Source organism: Osmerus eperlanus, chromosome 18, assembly GCF_963692335.1.
Source record: "Osmerus eperlanus chromosome 18, fOsmEpe2.1, whole genome shotgun sequence".
Classification (NCBI taxonomy): Eukaryota; Metazoa; Chordata; class Actinopteri; order Osmeriformes; family Osmeridae; genus Osmerus; species Osmerus eperlanus.
In genome coordinates this window covers 9,427,590-9,451,365 of record NC_085035.1, presented here as the reverse complement: position 1 = coordinate 9,451,365, position 23,776 = coordinate 9,427,590, and the positions used below count along the sequence as shown (strand labels likewise).

General features: G+C 40.6%; 2 protein-coding genes across 2 annotated transcripts; one reads left to right on the top strand and one right to left on the bottom strand.

The window, feature by feature from the left end:
• Window positions 1-65: 65 nt before the first annotated feature.
• LOC134038560 (ubiquitin-conjugating enzyme E2 L3) lies at window positions 66-7,179 on the bottom strand. The gene is made up of 4 exons (XM_062484006.1): window positions 7,032-7,179; window positions 5,533-5,628; window positions 5,151-5,337; window positions 66-1,969 (listed from the first exon to the last, which is right to left on the bottom strand). Exons 1-4 carry the CDS (start codon window positions 7,056-7,058, stop codon window positions 1,815-1,817), a joined length of 465 nt encoding a protein of 154 aa, XP_062339990.1. The 5' UTR covers window positions 7,059-7,179; the 3' UTR covers window positions 66-1,814.
• A 1,826-nt stretch (window positions 7,180-9,005) lies between these two features.
• Window positions 9,006-18,192, top strand: LOC134038749 (hypermethylated in cancer 2 protein-like). The gene is made up of 3 exons (XM_062484301.1): window positions 9,006-9,165; window positions 12,951-13,192; window positions 13,308-18,192. Exons 2-3 carry the CDS (start codon window positions 12,974-12,976, stop codon window positions 14,817-14,819), a joined length of 1,731 nt encoding a protein of 576 aa, XP_062340285.1. The 5' UTR covers window positions 9,006-9,165; window positions 12,951-12,973; the 3' UTR covers window positions 14,820-18,192.
• The last annotated feature ends 5,584 nt before the right edge of the window (window positions 18,193-23,776 follow it).

Here is a 23,776-nt window from a genome sequence, read left to right as displayed (position 1 = left end):
TAAAAATAATTTGACTTCGGACTCAATGTTGAGTAATTAATCAATAAATAGAATAGTTGACAAAGTGATAGTATCATTTGTGTTTTATTGATACATGATAAGGCCCTTACTTAGACAACCCAAAAGCATATCTGATCCTCTACTGTCATCTTGTATGGTACGGCCTGCTTGTTGTTTTGTTTCTGCTTTAGCTAAATTAAACACTGTTGACACACTGATTTCTATAGTTTGGTCAGAGACAAGATGAAGATATTGGAAGAGGGTATTAAAGGCTACTGTACCCTCAACCCATTAATGTTATCAAGGATATAACTGACCCTCAACAACTGACACCAGTCTATGAGAATGGGTTTCAAAGAAAGGGCTTAACAATATGCAGGACATCAGGGAGAAGAATATGTGGGGATCAAAGGTGTCTATGTAGTTAGACATCTGTTTACGCAGACACAATAACAGACGTATACCCGCAGACAGCACGTTGCCTCATCTGTGTTCTTGGTCCTGTTCAATTTTATGCTGCTGCACTCGTCCATCCTTGACATGACCTTGGGATTTTATGCTCTATAACTAAGTAATAAAAGATTGGGAGTGTGCGAGATGAAAAAGCCCCCTCAAAAGAGGCTGTTATAATAATGTCGATCAATCACTCCAGAACAGTAATGATAGAGATCATAACTAGGTGTGTTATGTTATCTGATACATATGCAACTTTACCAAAGTTGTTACACCTTTCCTGAATTCCAAGGTCATAAAACCCATCTTGTGGTGGACAATCATATACACATCTAACAACAGTTTCTGGTCTCATATAGTGGTGACTGAGTTAAAGCCAGTGAAAGACTGAAACTTTTTGTCAAACAAACTTCCACAATAACCAGTGCTACTCAAGGGGTCAAACAAGCTATTCACATGACCACCGTACAGATGTTGAAGATGGCCAACTGCCTCCTGAAGCAATTTATGGGTAAAGGCATAAAGAGTGCAATTTGTCCTTTGGAAGTGCCACAGGTAAATTAAATTCCAAACTAATAATCTTAAAAATATACATTTTGAACTGAAGGGACACACATACAGTTTAACTTTTTATATAATCTGAAACATTGTATTGGTGATAAACTGCAGTTTTATAGTGAACTTAAAAGCTAGTTCCACAAAGTAAAGTGCAACATTAGCAACAAAAAAACATATAAAAGAAACATTCCACCACACAACTCCTGAACTTTCATGTTTTAAGTGTTATCTATCATTTTGTTGCCATTGGGGTGGTGTGTTATGTTACATATTTTGGTGATGGGGGGAGGGGGGGAGTGAAAGGGAAAAAATAATTAGCCATCATACCACAAGAGTCGAGCCTTACATTTAGTCTCCAAAACTATCAATAATACAGGGTTCTGCCTTGGCTTTCAATAAACTTCTATGAACAAATCAAATGAACAAATCAAGCAGAACAGCATTTTTGTCCTCATCTTTCTTTCATTTCTGTGACGAGTTGCCTTCTTAGACCAATTCAAAATGTGTATAATTTAAGAAAATCAGTAGAAAGTTAGTAACAGCCATAAGTGGCCACCAGAGGGTGAGAGCCGGATCACTAACAAGTCCTGCTGCCAGCCCAGGGAAAAGAGAAACTGAGATACACCACTTCATCTGCAGATGGGCAGGCTCTGGGGCAGCTGAAGGGGAACAAGTATGCACGTAATGGGCATTTTTGAGGTTTTGGTGGGCAGGAGCCGTGATGGGATGGCATGGGGGGGGGGGAGCTTGGAATAAGAACGGTGGGGAGAAGAGAGTAGGCCAGGAATCACACCATCACTCTCTCAGTCCACTGGTCGCTTTTCACCATGTTTCTTTGTAAACTCTTCTGCATTCTTAAAGAATTTTTTACGGTCCTTAGAGTATTCCTCGGCTAGGTCCGCCCTCAATGGGTGTTCTGGCTGGGGGTCATTTACCAGAGCAATAAGGGACTGGATCACTGAGAGAGAGAAAAAAGAAAAAAAAGTTAAACAACAATAATCATCATCATAAATATATGTAAGTGTCATGTGGGCATGCTAAACATTAGTTAAGTCATTATGTTACCATCTCCAGGTGAGGTAGAGACTGGCTTAGCACTAAGACTCAACCATCTTACTTAATCTGGGGGGTGTTCCATCAACGTAGATTAAGGAAAAGCCAGGTTTATTTCGACAAGTCTCACTTCAGCGAGAGTACCGGTCCATTAAGGTGGCTTATTCTAGTTCTAGCTAAGTAACCAAGGTAACTTATACCACCTATGAACTAGCCTGCTCCGTGTCAGGCTAAAAGTCGAGCTAATTTAAGATGTGTTGCAAATAATTTCAAACAGGTGGAAACAGAATCTCAAAAGACAGTTCCCTCGAGTGAGTTCCGACCCACAAAGCACTTTTGTTCTGTCTGTGCGTCCCGTAAGTGCAGAATTTTTTTCTCACAATATGACCCAGCATGAATTAATTTACATGTTTACTTCATCTCCAAAGAATGTATTAATTTAAATAAACAAGTTAAGAAATAATGTCACTTTTACTGTTTTCAAAACCCATTGGTTAGTTGACATAAATTTGACTTTCTTGACAAGTTTTGTCAATTATGGCATATCCGTTCTTCAACCCTGTGGTGGATGAAGGTTCTCAGATTATACAAAGAGCGTTCATCCCACCAGCCCCAAGGGTCTTCAGAGACAGAAGTATGCTTCCCTGGCCAGTATCTGTGGAATAGGTTCAGCAGGCCCAGCATAGTTTATCTAGATAGATTTTATTGTCATTCTTAATATATATATATAGGTTGGCAATGAACACATAATAGTAACCTACCGTCCTTAGTAGAAAGGAGAGTAGTAGACTATAATAGCAGAAAGGAGGGTAGTAGACTATGCAGTCTATGTAGGTAGGCCTAGACTATCTGCAGGAATCACACATAAGGACGCAAACTCACTGTAGCCAAGCCTTGCCCACTGTTCAGTCTGTCTGCATCTCTGTGTGTCTTTTGCATGTGGGACATTCTTGAACAGGGTTGGTGACTCAGAAAGGTTTAGTAAAGGCAACTATGCCAGGAAATAAGAAGGGTATACTTTGCTCCAAAGCAGTATACCTGAATATTTTCATCATTTTCCAGTTCATCTTGAAACACAAAGAATCACTGAGACTTTTTATTCAATTGTATAAAGTATTTTCATTGTTTAAAGTAGCCTATATGTTGACAAGCTGCTGTATTACTTCATCCTCTCCTTCCGGCTTCCCCAATGTTATAGGTGCAATATACTTTCCCCATGGGTGTACCTAGTCCCACTGGAAGACTCAGGGGCTGACTGCCTGGTGCCCCCAGGGTTGAAAAGGCGTTTCTAAAATGCCCTCTAGTGGCAAAAATGAGACAAAGTGCCCTACTGTCTGCCATTCACATTGGGAAGTATGCTTGAGTGCCCAGGGTGCCCCTTAACGCAATAAATGATAGTGTGCCGTCTATAATAAAATATTTTAAAAAAAAGTCTTAATGAGTGCCTTTATAGTACAGAAAATGTGATGCAGTACCCTATAAGGTGCCCTTACAATGGTCTAAACTTGACTGTTCCTGTGCCCTTACTTCCAATGGAAAAGGGTGCTGTTATGAAGTGCCCTGTATGTTGCCCCTACATGATGTGTCCTAAATGGTGCCCTTTCCAAAAGAGAACATGAGATGCTGTGCCCAACAGCCTGCCCTAAAAAGCTTTCCCAAAGTGAGGCCATGACGACACTTGGGGTGTCGTCCCATTCCCATTGTTACACTGGTGAGGCCCCATGTTGTGCAGTAGCAGCCCTTAAAATGTTTCCGCCCCTGCCCTTCAAACAGCCAGTCTGCCACTGTCTAGGCCCCGTCTGGACCTGTGGAGGCAGACTATGTTCATTGGAAATCTTTCCATTGCCTAAATGTACAGGTGTCATCTTTCCCTTTTATTTTAAAGCTCAGCATTGATCTTATCAGTTGATAAATGCATGTGGCAAAGTTATTTTGAAGTAATTAATTAATTTTGTTCAAGATGTGAAGACAAAAACATTATTAGCCCACATCAAGTGCAAACCATGGCCTTCTTCAGTGTTTTGAATTGTATCCTCCAATTTTCAATTGCTGCCACATTCTTTTTTTGGCTATTATTCTCAATCTCCTGTTGACAAAATTGGCCAGTGATTAGGCTACTGTCAGAACGGTTTCGGACAGCTCATCAAATTACGCTAATTATCAGTAGGCCTAAATGCATTAGTTATATTAAGTAGATTTGGTAGGCCTACAATTTACGCATTTAAACAGTCGTAATGGTTTGACAAGTTGTCTCCCTCGCCATGTTAATTGCGGCAATATTGCCCTTTTTGGGCAACTCCAAAAAAACTCAAAAAATCTATTTACGCTGCTGAAAATAACACCACTGCTGGTTTACGCTTTGCTTTTTGCGACATAACTCCTCTTTTCGACGATCGCTTGATCTGGGCTGCTTCTGTTCTCAATGTGCACGCACAATCTAAGTTTATCGAGGTCTAGCTTGAATTAGCGTTGTTTGTTAGTGGAACGTAACGTTAGTGGAGTGGCTTGAGGGTTAAAGCTAAGTTGACGTTTACCTAAGCGCGGCTTTTTCGTGTAAGCGCGGCTTTTTCGTGTAAGCGCGGCTTTTTCGTGTAAGCGCGGCTTTCGTTAGCGACGTTGATGGAACACCCCCCAGGTCTAGCAGTCTAAACCACCTGCGTGCACTTTAAAAAAAAATTGATTCAATCCCTACCTGCCCCATCAGGTCTTTCCCTCTATTTCATTCTCGTCTTAGAGGGGAAACACGCTTAGAGTAGCTTGGAAAGTGGAAATCCCCATGCCCCACAGCATACAAATACGGTGGCAAAGAGGCATGGCGTTTGTTTCTGTGTGTGTGTATCTAACCTACCTTCACAAGGAATAACATCTAAATTGTGAATACACATCAGATGTAGGCTAAGATTCTCTCCTTGCATTCTGAGCTTTAAGATCTAACTTATGGGGTAGCAGTGAGATAAAGACTACCAGAGCAAAACCACTGAGGGAATAAGTCTTTCAAGTGTGTGTGTGTGGTCCTTCATGTGACTGTTGATCTGTTCCCATGTATGAGTGTATAACACAGGCTGGTGAGCATGCATCTACTGTACCCTGGTCAGTTTTTGTGGCTGGCTTCCAGTTCTCTGCACTGATCACAGGCAGGCACACCTGGCCCTTCTCATCGATGTTGGGGTGGTAGATCTTTGTCTTGAACGTGATCTTGGGGGGTTTGAAGGGGTACTCAGCGGGAAAGATGATCTCAATCCGAAATGCACCTTTGTCATATGGGGGGTTGTCCTATTTGAGCAGAAAAGGAGAGGGAAAAGAAGGGGGAGGAGGTGGGGGAAAGAAGGAGTGATGGTTTGTAAGAAATGACTACGACGGCAAGTTGATCCACAGTTCAATGGCAAATGAGTATCCTTGCAAATTAACACAGCTTAATTGTCATAGGTCAATAAAACGAGCGTGATTAACTACTGGTAGACTACTTACTGGAACAATAAGGCCTTGCCAAGTCAAAATATTTGAGTCATCCACTTGAATGTTGCGGAAGTTTTTCATCCCAGATTTGCGGATTTCATCAAGTTCCTGTGAAGTATAAGAGAAAACCATCAGAAGTACGCCAACTAAGTAAACCTACTTGGAACACTTGACCAGGAAGATGATGTGTAGGCCAATGAAAACCAATGGAAAAAAGAGCACCTAATGCAGTTAATCTATTTAAAGTAATTCACTATCAAATATCTCCACCTCGGTTGAAGCAAATTGTGTCTTACTAGAATCCTTTAATGCCTATCCACATAGGGTGGGCCCTGAACATTGCAATGGATCAGACAGCCTTGGGTAGGCCTATTTTTAACAATCTCTCTTGCTGGGGCTGCCACGCCCCTAATAACATTAAGTTAACATAAAATACCCAATACAGCATGAATACATTTCTATTTCACAGCTATACTTGAGCCATCTCCAGACAAACTCAATCTGGTTATTGACAATTGATTAATCTGTTATCTGCTTTAACTTTAACTAGCTATGTGATCAAAGGTAAATCGAAGAGTTCAATACATACATCTTTTTTTGGTGTATTTCCTCGCCTATAGCTAGGGGTTTATAGTTCGAGCTAGCTAGGTAATGTTAACGTTTGTTACAGTTAGCTAGTTAGTGTAATTGTAAAACACTTCTAAATTCCGCAAACAAAAGCAACGATCATCGTTTCTGTAACAGTGTTAGTAACACAGTACTTGTACCCAGAGCCATATAAAAATATTTTTATATTTCTGATAGTACCTACCTAGATAACGTTATTAGATTCGTTGATGTGATAGATCGAACAGTTGCAAGTCAATAAAGTTTGCTGAGTTATTACATTTCGCTAACTAGTAGACTAGCTAAGCTGTTGGCTTTCAACGCTGTTTACTTTGACACTTACCAATTGGTTGTTGTGCCTTTACTGTACTATATAGGCAGTTAGCTTGTGTAGCTACCTTGACTGAGTGCGCAAAAAAGCTAGCCACTGGCTAGTAGCTAACTAGCAACTTCCCCATTGTAGCAAACACTATTGTGACTGGCTAACTAGGCGCTAGCAAGCTAAATCGAAACCTAGTAAATGTATAATTAAAAATTACTTTTATAAATGGCAATAACATTTTTTACAGACGGTTTTGGTTATGACCAAAAAGTTGGGCAGTGTAGTAAGTATTGGATATTTGGAAATAATCTCATGAGCCGGTGCTTCGTCACTCGTTCCCGATAGAGCTAGCTAGCTAGCCACCTAGACTAGCACCATTAAAGTAGCTAGCTAGTACTGTGTCTGGCTAGCCCTGATTCTGTCTGCAGTTCTTCTTTCACTTTCTGACTAGGCCTACATCGCACGACGACATACTCACAGTAAACGACACTTATTTATATAATCGTGGATTTATGCCTTAAATACAATACTGATTTAAAGTAATCTGACTAAAAACGATTATTTGATTTCTAAGCAAATGTACCTTATGTAGCCTCCTGCTCGCCGCCATCGTGGAATTACTGTCTATACCCAGAATACACAGCGAAGAGGCGGCATCTCTGGAACGGAATCTTGCATTCCAGTTGAGATTTTTTTTAAAGGCCCTTTGACATCATGGGTTATATTACAACCCATGGCCATGTAAAAAAAATCATACCAAGTGGATGATAAACTTCACTACAAATTGTATTAAAACAAATATGGCAATTGTAGCCTATTAAATAATAGTGTTAGCTAGACACTCACCAAGTCAACTAGAGTTTTCATGAAACTGAGTGCCACTCTGTTTGATAAACGGCTATACATGTAGAATGTTGATGATGACCCCGACTTTAACTTAATTGTGGCTGTTTTTTGTGTGTAGGATATCTGCCCCATTGCGTAAATTATGTTTCATCTAATTACAACAAAGATGATCTAATAGTTTTAATGTACATTTCTTATTCATCGTTATCCTAATATTTGCCTCATATCGTCCAATGAATTAGCCCCCTGGGAGTACAGTGCTAAGGGCATAAAGTAGGCTATGCATGGTTCCCATTCACATAGACTACAGTTTGCGGCCCAGTCATCATCCATCATTTGAACTAAGAAGGAAGAGGTACAAGCCTATTTACTGCCTTATACCTATCAATGACAGGTCGGTAAAGAGAGGAGGATGCATTCGAAGCAGTAGGAGATACAAAAATATGGTATTCTTATCTGAGCTAATCCCTGTAAAATGGTTGGTTTACTGGCATTGTCTTACTCTGTAGTGGGACATTTTACACATTTTAGTGCCTGGAGGGTAATTAAACCAACTTTTACAGACAAATAAGAAGGTAAACTTAGCATACTTTGGTACACTATTGACCACTCAATTTTGTCCTAAAACTATACTTCCATCCACACAAATCAGAAAAAGTTTCAGTGAATGAACAGAATTGTTGTAGGCCTACTTGTAACAATGTAGGCTATTATCTTGTTTGAGATTACAATAAAAAGTGTGAGTTTCACACTTCTTATACATAAATGTATGTGATTGGTGAAAGTAGACATAGCCTATACTTCCAAATTAATGCGACCTGTTCCAGATCGGAGTATACTATAGTAGCCTGTAGCCTACTATAGCCTAGACGTGTAGCCTGACGTTGTCATACTCATAATTTTAGTCAGAATATGAGTCTGATACCGCTCCGTTGGGCTGTGAGTATGGGGCGTGTTTCAACCAAACCCGGAAAAAAGGCCTCTTCACTCAATTGGATAGACCTACAACCAATCAGAGCAACGTAGTATGTTGTTTCTTGAAAACGAATTCAACCAAAGTGCTCTTTGGTGATGTGGTTGATTACGTTGCTCATCTGTCCATCATCGTATAAAGCCCGCCCTGCAATTTGATTGGTCTGAACAGCTCTTGTTCGGACATAGTTTTTCCCCAACCGAGCAACCGAGCAGACCCAACTTCCCGACCAAATTTTTTTGTGGGCGGGCTAAATTTGGCTGGCACCCAGGCTACTAGACGTGTGCTTTATCTCGTCAATAGACAAAACATGCGGGAAAGGCCCTATTCTTGTAGTAGGCCTATAGGCTTATGTAGCCTACATGAGCTGAATTGGTTAAACAAATTAATAAATTCAAATCGGTCACACATCGGCATAAATGTGAGTAAGGTTATTTTAATCACTTAGTCTAAATGTAAGGTTCAGTGCCATTTATGACAAGTGCAGGTACAGGTAGGCTAGGAAATGTTTTGTAGGCTCTTGTTTCTAGCGGCCTATCTAAACCTAATGATGCCAATAACAAATCAATCATAATCCTAAAGTCTTAAAACGATACACCTCGTTAGGCTAAGACAGAGAGCCGGTATTTATTCTGCTGTCAGGTATGGAATGACAGTTGAACATCCCTTTGGCACATATTTGTAGTCTGGCGTGTGTGAAGCTCCGGGTTCTCTGTTGCCTCCCTGCCTTTTCGGAGGACTTTTATTTAAATTAGGTCAAGGGTTAGGATAGGCCTTCCAGCGTATCAAGCCCCTGCATCTGCATTCTGCAAGATGGCGTGCGAAGGGGTATGAGGGGCGATGAGGTGGAAAGGCTGGATGGTAACCTATATTATAACGCTTTCATTGATGAATCAAGGTAATATCCGTTTTCTCTCCTTCAACTTGTTTAGTATATGTAAATCTTGCTAATCATTGGTCGTGTTCCATAGATGTTCTTTTTGGTGTTATTTTTTATATTTTTTATAAGTGTTGGACTGCGAATAGCCTACCGTGCTCCGTGAGCCTGGAGAATTTCGTTTCAGGTTGTTCGCAACTCGAGTTACCATTGCCCCTATCTATAGGCTACCACCAGCAAATTGTTTACGTTCTACGTTGCTCTTCAGTGTGAATTGTATGCTTGTATGTTACAAGTATTGTCAATACCTATTATCTATAACGAATGCTTTTTGTGTAGCCTACTAAAAAAGCTTTTGATGGAAGACAGTCTACAAATATTCGGCGATGGATCTATTGCCTTGTTTTTTTTCTTGTCGCATCATTTAGGAGCTGTTCAAGGTGTATTTTTTAGTCCACTTTCGTACACTGTGACCTCACCGTCCTTTAATACAGATAAAGACTACATTTTAATTCTGCGTTAATGCTCAGGGGCTTTATGTGGAAGCATAAACCCAATGTGTTTGTCATTCAAAACAGCCTACGAAATCTTTTGGCTATGCGGCCATGCAGTGACTTACCGCAGTACAGGGGAAAATCTGTCTCTGCAATTCAAAGACGGTATGATAGCTGTATGGATGATCATATTTATTTTGACGGGCAAACACACACATGCCAACTATACAGATGAATTATCAAATACAATGTGACAGTAGATTTAGATTTTTATTATTTGTGTTGTTTACTGCGTTTGTGGTATCAACAGTGCCTAATAATACTACACCTCACTAAATTTGAGACACTGTAGCCCTGCAACTCATAGGCTAAAGTCAAAATCGAATTACCTTAATTGAATGGTTTTACACCAATTACTAAATTATTTTTATTCCACACCTTCTGCTTGTATGGATCTTTAATACACTCATGCAGATCCCAATATAATTTATTTTGCACAAACACTTGCAAACATGACAAATAGCCTACCTGAGGGTAGCATTCTGTTTAGGATTGTACCGAAGGAAATCTGAATTTAAAGCAGGGTAACTGTTGGTTGGTACCTAAAATGCATGACATAATTATACCTTTTAATTTAAGTATACTTATTTTTATTTAAACCTTTTATGCAGTTCTTGTCGCTGTCCATATGTGAAGCAGTGTAAGGTCTCTTGTTCCTTTTATTACATCATCTATATCTCTAAGACAGGGGAGCTAGAGATAAGCCTGAATGTAGTCAAACTCATGGTAGTTGAAAGTTATTTCAGGCTGTGTTTGGCCCCATCTGTTGACTTATGTTTATGTTCACAACAGATACAGTGCCAACTGGAAACATATATATTTTGAAGAGTAATAAAAGTAATTATAGATGAGAATAGAATAGTGAAAATGGTGAAGAAAATGTCTTGATTGCAATGTGTAAAGAAAAGTCTAGTGGTGCTGTATGAAAGAAAGCATTGTTTTTGTAATGAGAGGGACTGAGTGAAGAAGAGTCATGTGGTTGATCAGGTCCTGTATGAATACTCTTTAAAGGCAACCATTTCCCTTTCCTTACTTGAGGTAGCCTTTCTCTGGTAAACCTCCAGCATGATCAAATAGATTAAAAGAGGGTTTATTGACACACCAAGGCAAAGGTAAGTTGGATTTTAGGCTTTTTGTCTGACTACTACATCTGTTTGAGGTAGTGGACTGACTCAAATTACTATTATTGTCTATGCTTTATGCAATTTAGTGAAATCAGGTAATGTCTGAAGGCTTTTACATGGCACTCTGCAAACGACAGTCATATGATTGTATCCTGCTAATACTCTGGGCATGGGACATTCATGGAGAGGCTTGATATTGTGACTTTACAGGCAACCACAGGCCTGTATATGGGAGGCAAGAAATTAAGGAAAATTAACATTGGGTTCAAGCAATAAATTGGACCTTGCTTCAGTATTTTGACATCGGTCATACGATTTAAATAATTATCTGAAGAGGTGCCAGACATTGATGCAATAAGACTCATTCATAGTTGTGGACATTTAGTCATTTATCAGACGCTCTTACCCAGAGCAGGGTTAGTGGACACACTGTCCTGTCTGCCTTAAAACACAGAATTCCACACATAGTGTTCACTTTTAATGCAGCTGGTTTACCAGATTAATATTTCCTCATAGTTCCACAGCTCTGTGTGCTTTAGCTTTGTGTTCCAGCTTACCATAAAGCAGTCAGTACTGCTGTTGGGTGAAATGACTCCTATGGTATGGCCTAAGCTTGTTTACCTTGAGCCGTTTACTCATACTTGACTGATCCCCAACCTTGCAAAAAGCATCTTCAATGGCTTTGCCTTGTTTTGACAATAGGAATTGCATCAGTAACCAGTTTCCTTTGCCATTATGATTGGATACTCAAATGATCATTGTACAATACAAAATTAATGCAAACTGAATGATTACGTAACCATATCAGGTTATCCCTTCACATTTGCTTTGTAAGATACATTTTCTGCCTTGTTTGTATTAAAAGGGAGTATATATGGGTGGCTGCCTATCACCGTATCAACCTCACTGTAAGAACCTTCATCACAGTGCTCAAACGTTTATGTATTTTTAGAAGGAAAGTGGGTTTCGTGTTCCTTTATCAATCTATGCCAAAACAGATGTTGCTCATTCTTATCAGGGAAAATATCCCATTCTAATGCTAAAAATACACAGGTGTGGTGTCATTTGCTGCTCATATGCACTATATTTGGGAGCATGATGTAGATATGAAGTTATAGAGTTGTTTCATTCATTGACCCTTGAAAGTGAGTGAACACTGTTAACAACTGCAGTTTAGTCTAAAGAAGCTGTTTGTTTTGGTAACATTAATATAAGATTTTATGGGGCCCTGCCTCTAGAGAATTTGCCTGTTATTTAATGATACAATAGGCTGTAATCGGTTGTAGTTTACTGCCTTTGCATGTACTACATGTGTATCTTAGGTCCACCCTGCCCTGCAGACAGACCCAATGCTTGTGCTTGTAAAAACAAACAAAAAAAACCCCACGAAAGCTAAACATTAATACCACTGAGCAGTGTGCTTCTGCATAACATATTTGACCAGTTGTCAAAGGCATACAAATGCTTCCAGTCCTCATTGTACTATAACGGCAACATATAATAACATTTTTATTTTATATTTATGGAAACCGGAGACGTTCTGTACCATCTCATAAGTTCTATTTATAGTGGACCAGACTCAACAGTCATTACTGGCAGTGTAGATAATACAGTAGAACTGTCTTTAGACTGTGCAGAGGTGGCTGCAGCAGTGATAATCTTATAGGGATAGCTATCAGGGTAGTGCTGCTCCCCTAAAATTGAACAGTGGCAGAGGAGATAGAGAAACTCGTGGCCAGGGTGGGGAACCACTTTCTATTTTTACCATGTATCTATGGTCTGTCTGTAGACTTTTTTTAAGGATTTGTTTGTGTTTGTGGAAATGATATCCTATTCAAGAATTGATTCAAAATAGTTTCCTTAAATAGCCTTTTCTCAGGCCAGTGCACTCAGGGCATTGTTGGAATTTCAGCAACATGTCTGGACCTGCAAGGGCCAGGTCTGCCAGACAGAATTATGTCTGCAGATGATTGTAAGTTTGTTACTCTCAGTGTTCTACCATAGCCAGTTCTATCTCATTAGGCTAGGGTGTTCTCTCACTCTTTCTTCTACACAGCTCTCTACACTTTGTTGAGCTGTCAGAATGACACTTTATCCCCCTTTCCTTTTCTCGCCATGGTCCATCCAGGTGTTTAAACCAAAGTGTGTGTGATGGAACATCCAAATTATGCCAAGCAGCTGTTGCTGCAAATGAACCAGCAGCGATCCAAAGGTTACCTATGTGATGTCATCATCGTGGTGGAGAATGCTCTGTTCCGCGCCCACAAGAATGTCCTGGCAGCCAGCAGCAGCTACTTCAAGTCCCTGGTTCTCCACGACAACCTCATCAACCTCGACACAGAGATGGTCAACCCCGCTGTGTTCCGACAGGTCAGCAGCCCAGCCAGTTCATAACCTCACTCTATAAACACTATTTCAGTAAATTTAGATTTTTCTTATCCTAAATTGTTAACTCAAGCTGACTCTATACTATCTCTTCCTCCAGGTGTTGGATTTTATCTACACAGGGAATTTGGCAAACTCTGACCCCGTCAGTGACCATAGTATGTCCGCCCTGCTAACAGCCGCGTCATATCTCCAGCTGACGGACCTGGCAGCTATGTGCCGCAGGAGACTGAAACGTAACGGCAGGACAAGCTCCAGCAAGATTCCCACATCCACGACTTCCCCGATCTCCAACGGACGTTTCTCTCACCCGCAGCGTCTGTCCTCCACCCCCCTCAGGGTCACCCACAACAACCACTACCAACACTCAGGTTCCAGGGAAGTCGAAAAAAACCACAACCAGAAACAGGATGGGCGTTTAAAGGAGGATCTTTCAGAGGAGGAGGTGTTTATCTCAGGCTCGCGTTGCATGTCTCTCAGCCCTTCTGCTGGTGATGGGGTCAACAATGGTGTAGACATGGGGCTTGGTCTGGGCCTGGACCTATCCAAAAAGAGTCCTTCAGGAAGTACAGCAACAGAGGAGGTGAGCCCTAGCAGTCTCGCCCAAGGCTCGCCACCGTCTGGCTCCCCTTCTACAACCAACAGTGCCTCCTTCGAGTATACACCCACAAACCCCACAACCGCCAGTGTCAAACCAGGTCAAGAAGCAGGAGAGGATAAAAGGCTCCCTCAAAAGACCACCACAGACCTTCTGCAAAGGGCTGCTCACAAAAGGCCCAGACCCAGGAGCTTGGGCTCGAAGGTAGGGGAACCTAAGACACCATTGCCAAATGGTCTGGGAAAGAGCCGTGGCATAGATGGAGCAGAGCTGAGCCACAGAGGTGACAGTTTGTCACCAGAGCTGGGGGAGGGAGATGGCGAAGAGAATGGTCTGGAACAGAGTGAGGAGAGTGGCCAGAGCGAGAGTGAGGGTGGAAGACGAAACCAAAAAAGAAACGCCAATTACATATACCGACAGCCCCAGCAGGGCTTTGAGCCCCCCTTGGGGGACAACCTGTACGTATGTATCCCTTGTGGCAAGGGCTTCCCCAGCTCTGAGCAGCTTAATGCCCACGTGGACACGCATACAGAGGACGAGCTGTATATCAAAAAAGAGGAGGACGAGGACGAGGAGGAAGATGGTGTGTCACCAAAGGAAGAGGACCAAGACGACCCTGAAGACCTGAGGTCTCAAATAATGGAGACAGAACCAGACATGGATGGATCACCACCTTGTTACAACTGTACCATCTGCAGCAAAAGCTACAAGGACCCAGCATCGCTACGCCAACACGAGAAGAGCCATTGGCTGAGCCGGCCCTTCCCATGTAATATCTGTGGCAAGCTGTTCACCCAGCGGGGCACTATGACGCGGCACATGCGCAGTCACCTGGGCCTTAAGCCCTTTGCCTGCGAGGAGTGTGGCATGCGCTTCACTCGCCAGTACCGTCTGACGGAGCACATGCGCGTCCACTCGGGAGAGAAGCCGTATGAATGTAAGCTGTGTGGTGGGAAGTTCACCCAGCAACGCAACCTTCTCAGCCACCTGAAGATGCACTCCTCACCCAGTTAGAGACCATGCTGGGCCATTAGCAACCGATTACCTCATTGTTCGAAACCTGCTCCCGGGCATCCAGAGTGACCTCACTAAGAATGTACCCATCTTTCTAAAGCCTGTCTGGCCATGCATCACGTGGGCCTACATGACCTAGTGTTTCGCCATGACCTAGTGTTTCGCCATGACCTCACTTTTTCAGAAGCCCACCTCAATGCATGCAGAACAACCTCATACCAACCTCTCACACAGGCAAACTGTTTATGCAGATTTTCTATACTTGACAAGGGCAGTATACCACCACTTTCAAACCAACCTCACATATATATATATACCTCATCTAAGCCAAACAGTACATTACTGCTCTATATAACTCACCCTGGCTGGACAACACTCCTCAGGTAAAACCAAAGACTCCTCCCATCTGAAGATTTTCTCCTTGGGATAGAATTTATTTATTTCACATTTACTGCTTTTTTAAATGAAGCAAAATATTAACCGGACCTTTAATTGATCATAGCTTTGTGAATCCAGCCAAACCTCCCCCAGGGTCTGACACCATGGCATATTTATGGCTGTGGCTAGGCAACAGGGTATCTACCTTTTGGGGCATATTTTACCTCAGACGTAGGTTGGATATGAGACATGCTTGTCATTTGGACAATATAAGTAGTGCCACTCTACAGCTGGATTGAGATGACCTACATTTAGATGCAGACATAAGACACTGAATGCATGGCATCATCATTATCAGGGATGTTTGTAATGCAAGTCTTTTCCTCTCAATGTTTTTAGTCTATCCTCAAGTCTTACGTAAAAGCCAAATTTTGGGTTCTGGGGTTGAAGATGGTATTTTGTAATGTGAAGGTGAAATGGGATCATTTGACCTAAATGAGATTGTTAGGGGATTCTTTAGTTTGTGGTTTTTGTGGTATTAATGTGTGTTTAAGTTCTCATATGTAGGTCTGTGATACTCTCCGTGTTTTCTTTACAATTATTATTTTAAACGCAGTATTGTCATACACATGCACAGTTACCTTATAATTCCTCTTTCAATTGAGTCCTGAAATATCATGTTCATAATATTTGCATGTAATTCCTTTGGAATTCTTGATATAACAACAGCTTATTATTAAGAACTGAAAGCTTTCTGCTTAAGTATTATAGTGCTACAGAGAAGTGTAGTAACTGGTGAAAGTTAAATCCAAAGAGAGAAATTACAACAAGATGACAAACTAACAAACCCCCAGATAATAACCAACGTTTTTTCATTAGGAGGGAGGTTTTGCAGTTACCTCCTTTGCTGGTATACCTTTTCCACTTCAAACTTTCTATGCCCACGTCAATTTAACAATTTAGTAGTGGTGTTAACCATGGGCCCTCCATAGTCTTGTACTGTACTTGCTCCAATTCATTTATATATTTTTGTCTGACCAAAACAAAGGCTAAATATACACCAAGTTCAGCTAGTCAATCATTCTTTATGGCAAATCTGACTCGTTTTGTTTTTAAGTGTCTTACAGTTTGAGCATTTGTGGTTGTTTTGTCTTTTGAGCTTGTAAATATCAGAGTACAGGCAATTTAACCACGAAATCCATTGCTCATTAGACTTTTGTTTTTAAGTCCATTGTTTTACCTTAAACTCTGTCACATGAGTTCCTGTGCTGCTTTATGAGTGTCAGGGGCCACATGTGGTTGAGTTGGGGAGGAGGCTAATCAAAAACATTCCAGCTAGCTCTGCAGCCTAGTACATGCATCACAGAAAGATTGCATAGGTCTAACCAGGAGTGAGGTAAAGTGGAATAAGGAATGTGATCAGTAATTAGCCTCAGACTAGTGATCACCTGCTGTAAATCCTTGTTCCAAGTCCAAAGGTGTAGACCCCCTCTCAATTCAGGAGCATTTTCATCAAGAGGGATTTCAATGTTAAAGTGGCAGTCATATTGCGTTTGCATTTCAGTAGAAGCTACTTCTCAGTTTGATTTCACAGCTGACTTCTGGTGACTTGATATAGGCATTTAGAATGTAAATTATACGGTTGCAGTGTTTTCTTTTTCATCTTTCAACCGTGACAGTAATTCATCCACCATGAAACTTCAGGGATAGTTTATAACCTGTTGGTACTATTGTGGATTTCTCTATGCTAAATGCAAAACACTAGCTTCCTACCCAAGATTTTTGTAGTGGTGAAAGGGGGGAAATCCAGATTTTCAGATACTTCTTGTTTAAAGGTAGAGGTGTTTTAATGTTAATGATTTTAAAGATTAGCTTTTTGAATATGTATGAGAAACCGCATGTTTAGTATGAAAGATAAAAGCTTGTTCCAAATTTCCAGTTTAGTTTCTAAACCAAAGCACATATTGAATGATGAATTGATGTGATGATAAAACAAATAGTGTATATGAAATATTTGTTTCCATTGTTTACATAAACTCTTATGTCATACCTCAGGCAAGGAGAGGTCAGTTGAAGCGGGTACTTAATTTGTCCATTTTTAGTGTATTGTTAGACCTTTAACAATTAAAGTAACTGCATGTTTTTTTTATGGCATTTTCTGCTGATGTATTTAGAAAAATACTTCATTCATTCATTGATTGTGACCAAACAAATGTTTTACAGAGAAAGGCGATGAAGATTTGTTGTGTAGAAGTATACTAGAAATAAACAACCCCTACAGATAAAATATAAATTTTTTCAAATGAAAAGTCAGGGATTTTGTTACTATTCTGTCTTATTGTGCTCTAATTTATATATTTTTGTCTGGGTTTTTAGAACAAGCTTAGACTGGCCTCTCCTTAAACACAGTTTTAAAAATATTGGCAGTGGTCACTTTTATATCTGTCTTTTGAAGAATGTATTTATTAGTTTCCCTCAGTTTTTACCTCTTGATGAGAACCATATATGGTCAATATCAGGATAGGGTGTAACTACTTGTTCATCTTACAGAAAGATGACACAAAGCATTAAAGGTATAGTACGCTTCAAAATCAAAGGTGGTCTGAAAATGTATTTCTATGCACCAAAGATTTTTTCATTTAGTCTAGTTTGTATTTTGCTATATTCGTTGTTTTTTTTTACTCCTTTACTATCCAACACATTAATAAACTAGATCATATCAGCAGCCCTCAAGTCTAATTATGTTGAAAAGTTACTTGATATATGGCTGCTCTTGCCAGTGGCAGCTAATATGAACATTTTACAGAATAGATAGGGACTAACTTAAAAATTTGGCGTGTACTATCCTTTTAAAAACGTAGCCATAATCCAGGTCAAACAGTGACATCTTTTTCTATGATGAATAACTTAGCCCAAAGCATGAGGAATACAAATATGATAAAAAAAAAAAAGCTTATTTGTTTTGTGGTTCTTGTATGTCGTTTCTGAGTAAACCTGTGCTCGTTGTCACATGTCCATATCCAATATGCAGAACCACTGAAGAATATTGTGTTTCATCCACTGAAAGAGGTGGTGTTGCCAAAGCAACCTGGTTCAAGCATGTCATTTAAAAAAGGAAAAAATGTAAAGCTGTTCCGTCTACTAATGCCATTTAGGAAGATGTTGCATTGTATAGGCCTACATCTGGGGGAAAAACATTACCATTCTCAGTTAATGTTTCAGAACAGCATTTGTGATGCCATCAGTTCATTTTGTGCAATATTACAAACTAGATTGTCGATTGTGGCCATTTCCAGACAAGGAGGTCGGTACAATTTATGAAGGAAGACTTTTCATATGATTGTCAATCCTCTTTTTGTCACCTAAACTTGAGTATTCCAATATAAAAGCCACTAAACTCAAGCCAAATGCTTTTTAGGGTTTCTGACCCCATTTTGATAGTAGACTACATATACTCTGTAGTATGATTGTATTATTCTCAAGACCACATGTACTTGTTCCATTTAAGTCTGTCTTCTTGACGATAATATTTTTTCCCCCTGATAACCTTGGAACAATGCTTTCTCACAACTCCATGGGTTAGAGGGTCTGTCCAGCATTGGTAAACACAAGGCCTGCCTGTGACTTGTGCCATGTGATTTCATCTATAGACACTGTCTTAATGTACAAAAATAGCAGAAAACTTGTTTGTCCTCAGATCTTTTCATTAAAAATCTCAGAAATATGATTTAATTCTTTGTCAAACGTGTGTGCTATTTTGTTTGGGATTATATTTATAGTGCATTATAATGAATGAATATCAAACATTACAAATGTGGTTGCAGCTATTTTATGTAATTGTGCTACCTAAAATGAGCAGCATCTTACAACCCAGCTCATCTGAACCTAAACACGTCACTACACGATGCTATGATAAAAGGTGTGAGAGGCATCTGTGTGATCTGTGGAGATCCCTCCCAGGGGCTGATAGAGGCACTGGGGGAAGGGTAGTGTTCAGCCTAGGGCTCAAGCTCACAGCAGGGTGGGGTGGGTTTGGGTGAGTAGATGAAGGGGGTGAGGGGCAACGTCTGCCATCTGTGGGAGTATCTATTGTGCCCAAGTTTGAAGAGAGATTCACTCAGTAGTTTTTCTATTTCTTTTGTAGTCTTTATCTCACAGTCCTCCAGGTAGAACAGAAATCAAGAAGACAATTGTTTCCTATCAGCTGTGGTGTATTCACTATTTAGATGTTATGCCCAATCAAGTAACCTAGATAAACTCAAGTAAAAGTCTATCTTGTGTATTTGTGCGCTGTTGGGTAAGTGGGTAACTCAATCATGCATACAAGGGACACACATTCAGTCACTTTGGTGAACGAACCGGTTGCCACTCTGGGCTCCTAGGCTGTTGATAATGTGCGGCCCATATAGGCCCTCATCCTGCGGTGTCACATGCCACTTGACCCTTGAAAAGGTTAGAGTTCAGCACAATGGGCTGCATTTTGATTTGTACCCTCCCTCCCAGCCTTCTTTTCAGTCATCCGTCTGCAAGCCGCAGCCCACAGATGCCTGTCTGAGAACACATCTGCGGAGGGCAATCATGCCCGTATATGGCAAAGGAAACGTAATGAGATGCATTTCATTGTAACTGTTCCTCAGGAGTGTATTTGCATACAGAAGGAGGTGGCAAAACCGGCTAAACTCCTTAAGTGAGCAGTTGAGGGCTTGCTTGAGCTTGCCCCTGGAGCATAATGGTTAGGATTATTGTTCTGGAGAAGACTACCTACATTATAGTGGATTGTTTTGTTTGGTGGGGAAGCCTCTTTCCATCATTAAAAAGATTATGTTGTTGCTAAACTTTTGAATTTGTTTGTGCTGATAATACTAATTTGAGTCTGCTGCGAAAGAAAACATAGTGGGCACAAAGGGGAGGGGGATTGTACCCCTGAACCCTACAGCTGGCCTACGTAAAGTAGGTTTTTGCTGCTGCTCTGAACACCCCCCTCCTCTCTACCCAGTGCCCCGGTCTGGGCCCACTACAAAAGGACAAAGGGGGTCGGGCATTTAGGTTGGGTAGAGTGGTGGAGGGACTTACTTGGCAACAATAGGAAGGAGAGAGAGGGACCAGATGAAAACCCTGGACATCTGCTGCTCTAAAACATATATCATGCTAATATACAAATGGCTTCTATGTCACACACAAACATGCTTCATTGACCAGATGAGGTTAAATTATGAAGACCCCCCCAAAAATTACTTTAGTATTCCTTCTTAGGATGGGGATGTAGCTAGTGCCAGATAGTGTCTGGGTGCAACATAGCATCTAGGTTATATAATAATTGCCTTTGAATGGCACAATGTGTCCGTTGCTATGCTGGTGCTGACACAGAGTTTGTTGCTATATTGTATTGGCATGCATGTGGTACGCATAAAACAAATGCATAAAATAAAATGTCCCTGGACCATGATACCACTAACATTAATTTCCGCAATTTCTCCTTGGGTTTAATAAATTACCTAGCTACTGTAGGAGCCTGAGGTACCGTTTTAGGGAGGAAAACAAACTTAGATTTGTTTTATTTTTAGAAACGTAACATTGTTTTATGTATAATATACTCACAGCATGAGTGTTTGGTAAGCCTACAGTATAATGTCATTATTGTAGCATAGTTTTGAGGATTCCATCTTCACCAGCCTCAGAATTCTACAATGCACAATATTTGTGTTATTGTACACTTGTAATTTGTTCTTTCTTTTGAACATGGTCTGGATAAATGACTTGAAAATTGGTCTTTAAAAAGTCTGGCAACATTCTACATTAAGGGTGCATTGACTACATAGCAAAACCTATAGTGACAACATTGTGGTTACATAAGGAACTGCTCTGTAGTTACACTTCATTAGAGTTTAGTGGGACAAATTATTACACTTGTAAAACTTGGTATGGAGGGGGTTGTTCTTTCCAGGGGTGTGAATGTTAACATTGATCTTGTTTTGGTAACAACAGTCAACTGACTTTTTTCAACATTAGTGTGTGTTATTGTATGTGTAACAATGTACTGTGGAAACCCTGGAGCTCGGTGCCAGGTGATGCAGGGGAGGTTCTCGCTACCTGGCTGGCTAATAAGGACCACAGCTGAGCCTCATCAGCCAATCAGGGCGAGTCGCGGCATAAAATCTGGCCAGGGCAGGGGAGCAAATGAGAGGGAAACCGTGGTGAGAGTTGCATTGTGTGATTAACACGCGATGTTTCTTTTTTCATCATGCTAGAGAGCCACCAGGGCCACATGGGGATGTCCGTGGACCTTTCCTTCCATTGAGGAAGAATTTTGATTTGTGAAATTTGTATTTGAGCCCCACAGTACACAATGTCTGATATCATCTTCACATACTCCATAATGCATAGTATCAAAACATGGTCATTGTTTTGCATTGCATTTTTTGGTGCTCTCTGTTTTGCAATACATACATGAGTATTTGGTTAGCTCACGCAGTAAGAGCTGTAAGACCTGAAGAAATGTGTCCATCAGTTCACAAGATCCATAATTTCAAAGTAAGAGCTTCTGTTAGCGTGAGTGGCAAGGTCATGGTTCAACCATTCTGTTACTGCCACAGCCCAGGCCCGGTCCCTGTCCCTTTTACACCCCCTGCTGGTTCTCCTGTGTCATCCTACCTAGACCCTCCACACCTGCTGCCCATTACCTCATCATCCTGCAATACTTCAACTCGGCTTTCCAACCACTCCTGGTCAGATCGTTGTCACAGCTACTGTGGTAGTATGCCCTTTTGACCCTCAAGCATTGCTTGATTTACTTTCCTTCTATAAAACCTGTTTTCTTTGTGCCTAGGATTGTCATCCGTGTACCCAGTACCTGTTTGCCTGCCGACCCGCTGGTTCACAACACAAGACTACAACTCAAGACTACACCCCAATAAATCAACTCATTGTATCTGTGCTGCGTTTGGGTCCACTCTGTACTACACCGTAATAGTAACATAACTTGTTTTATCACCCTTGAATGAGTATCATTCATTGTCTCTGTATTGACTGGTCAAAAGATGAGATAATAGTATTATTTTAACATGGGTTTATTGTTGTCATCATTTGAGATATCAATGTGAAATTTAACATGGTAGTACTTCCATTTCCTGTTCCTAAGGGAGAGGGAAATTAAGTTAAAGACACATGATTTGTGTACACAATTTGTCATTATACATCTTTGTTAATATTGCTGCAATATTGAATCATAATCACCCTATAGTGAGATATGTATCCCACTGTATACAAATCCACAGTCCTTCCAAAGTCTATTGGACCTGTGGACAGTGACGTTGTTTTGTGTCGAAATAAGGCATTTATACCACATTTTAGGTTCTAGGGTTTACAGAGTGGAAATGTCATCATAAAAGAGGGGCATAAACCGTGGGACTCAAATGTGGTTGGATTATTGTTTGTTTTTGTGTTCGATGTATTTGTTTTGTTTCATGGACCTGTAATGAGACTACTTTATAAGACGGGGAGGCAAGCTTAACGTTGAGACTAATGAAAAAGCTTAATTTGGCAACTGCAAGTATGTGAGATTCTACTTTTAGTTAATATTCTCTTATGCTGCTAATTTCTAAACTGACAATGCTCTTTTCAAGATAATATTAGAGCGGCATAGAAAAACGATCAATTATTCTTCACAGTAACTTGATGTCAAGCTTTCATATTCTAATCATGGTACCGTATTAAGATATAAAAATGCTACTCTGTATGACTGAGACTACACCCTCTCCCTCAACCTTCTCAGGACACAGACATCCAAAGAGCACTTTCTTACCTCAATTAGGCAACACCCTCTAAATATTTGTTTCTGGCACCCTCTAGAGTATATAAACATTTAGCAAGTGTTAAAACAGAGGTTTTTGCTTTTTCTCAAATCTGGATAACATTTCCATCAGGAGTGGTTGGTAAACTGGTGAATGATTAGTTACAGTTCACCAGCATTTCTATTTAAAGAGGAAGCCTCATATTACATAACACTTCTTATTTAACCCTTGTGCTGCCTTCGGGTCACATGACTCAAGGGTTCATAACGAACCACCGTTGTGGTTCGTTTTGTGGTTCGTTTTGTGGTTTTACCCAATACAAAAACAATTAAAAATAATTTTCTTTTAACCTTCACAATGTGGGGGGTCTGAGACAGCCCAACGGTTAAAAGAAAATGATTCACTTTGTTTTTGTATGCGGTAAAGTTGTCGCAATACGACAGTGGGTCACAATGACTGATGGGTCAGAATGACCCGAAGATAACACAAGGGTTAAAAAGGTATTGGATATTGTAAGATATTGTTCATTTGTGTAAATGAGGAATAACTTTCCTGTTTGAGGGTGAAACTTTTAATATGATAGGCAACAGTAATAGGACACCGCCTTTGGAGGAATGTGGAATCAAAGGTATGGGCCCTTTCAATGCTACTGTATGACTATCATAGGCATTGAATGGAACTTCTCTGTACCAGTTAGAAGCACAGCCAATAAGAAACGTGCTGGCTTGCTTTTGTTTTTCTGCCCCAGATCCCCTAAGCATTCCATCATGACCTTATTCTGCATGGAGA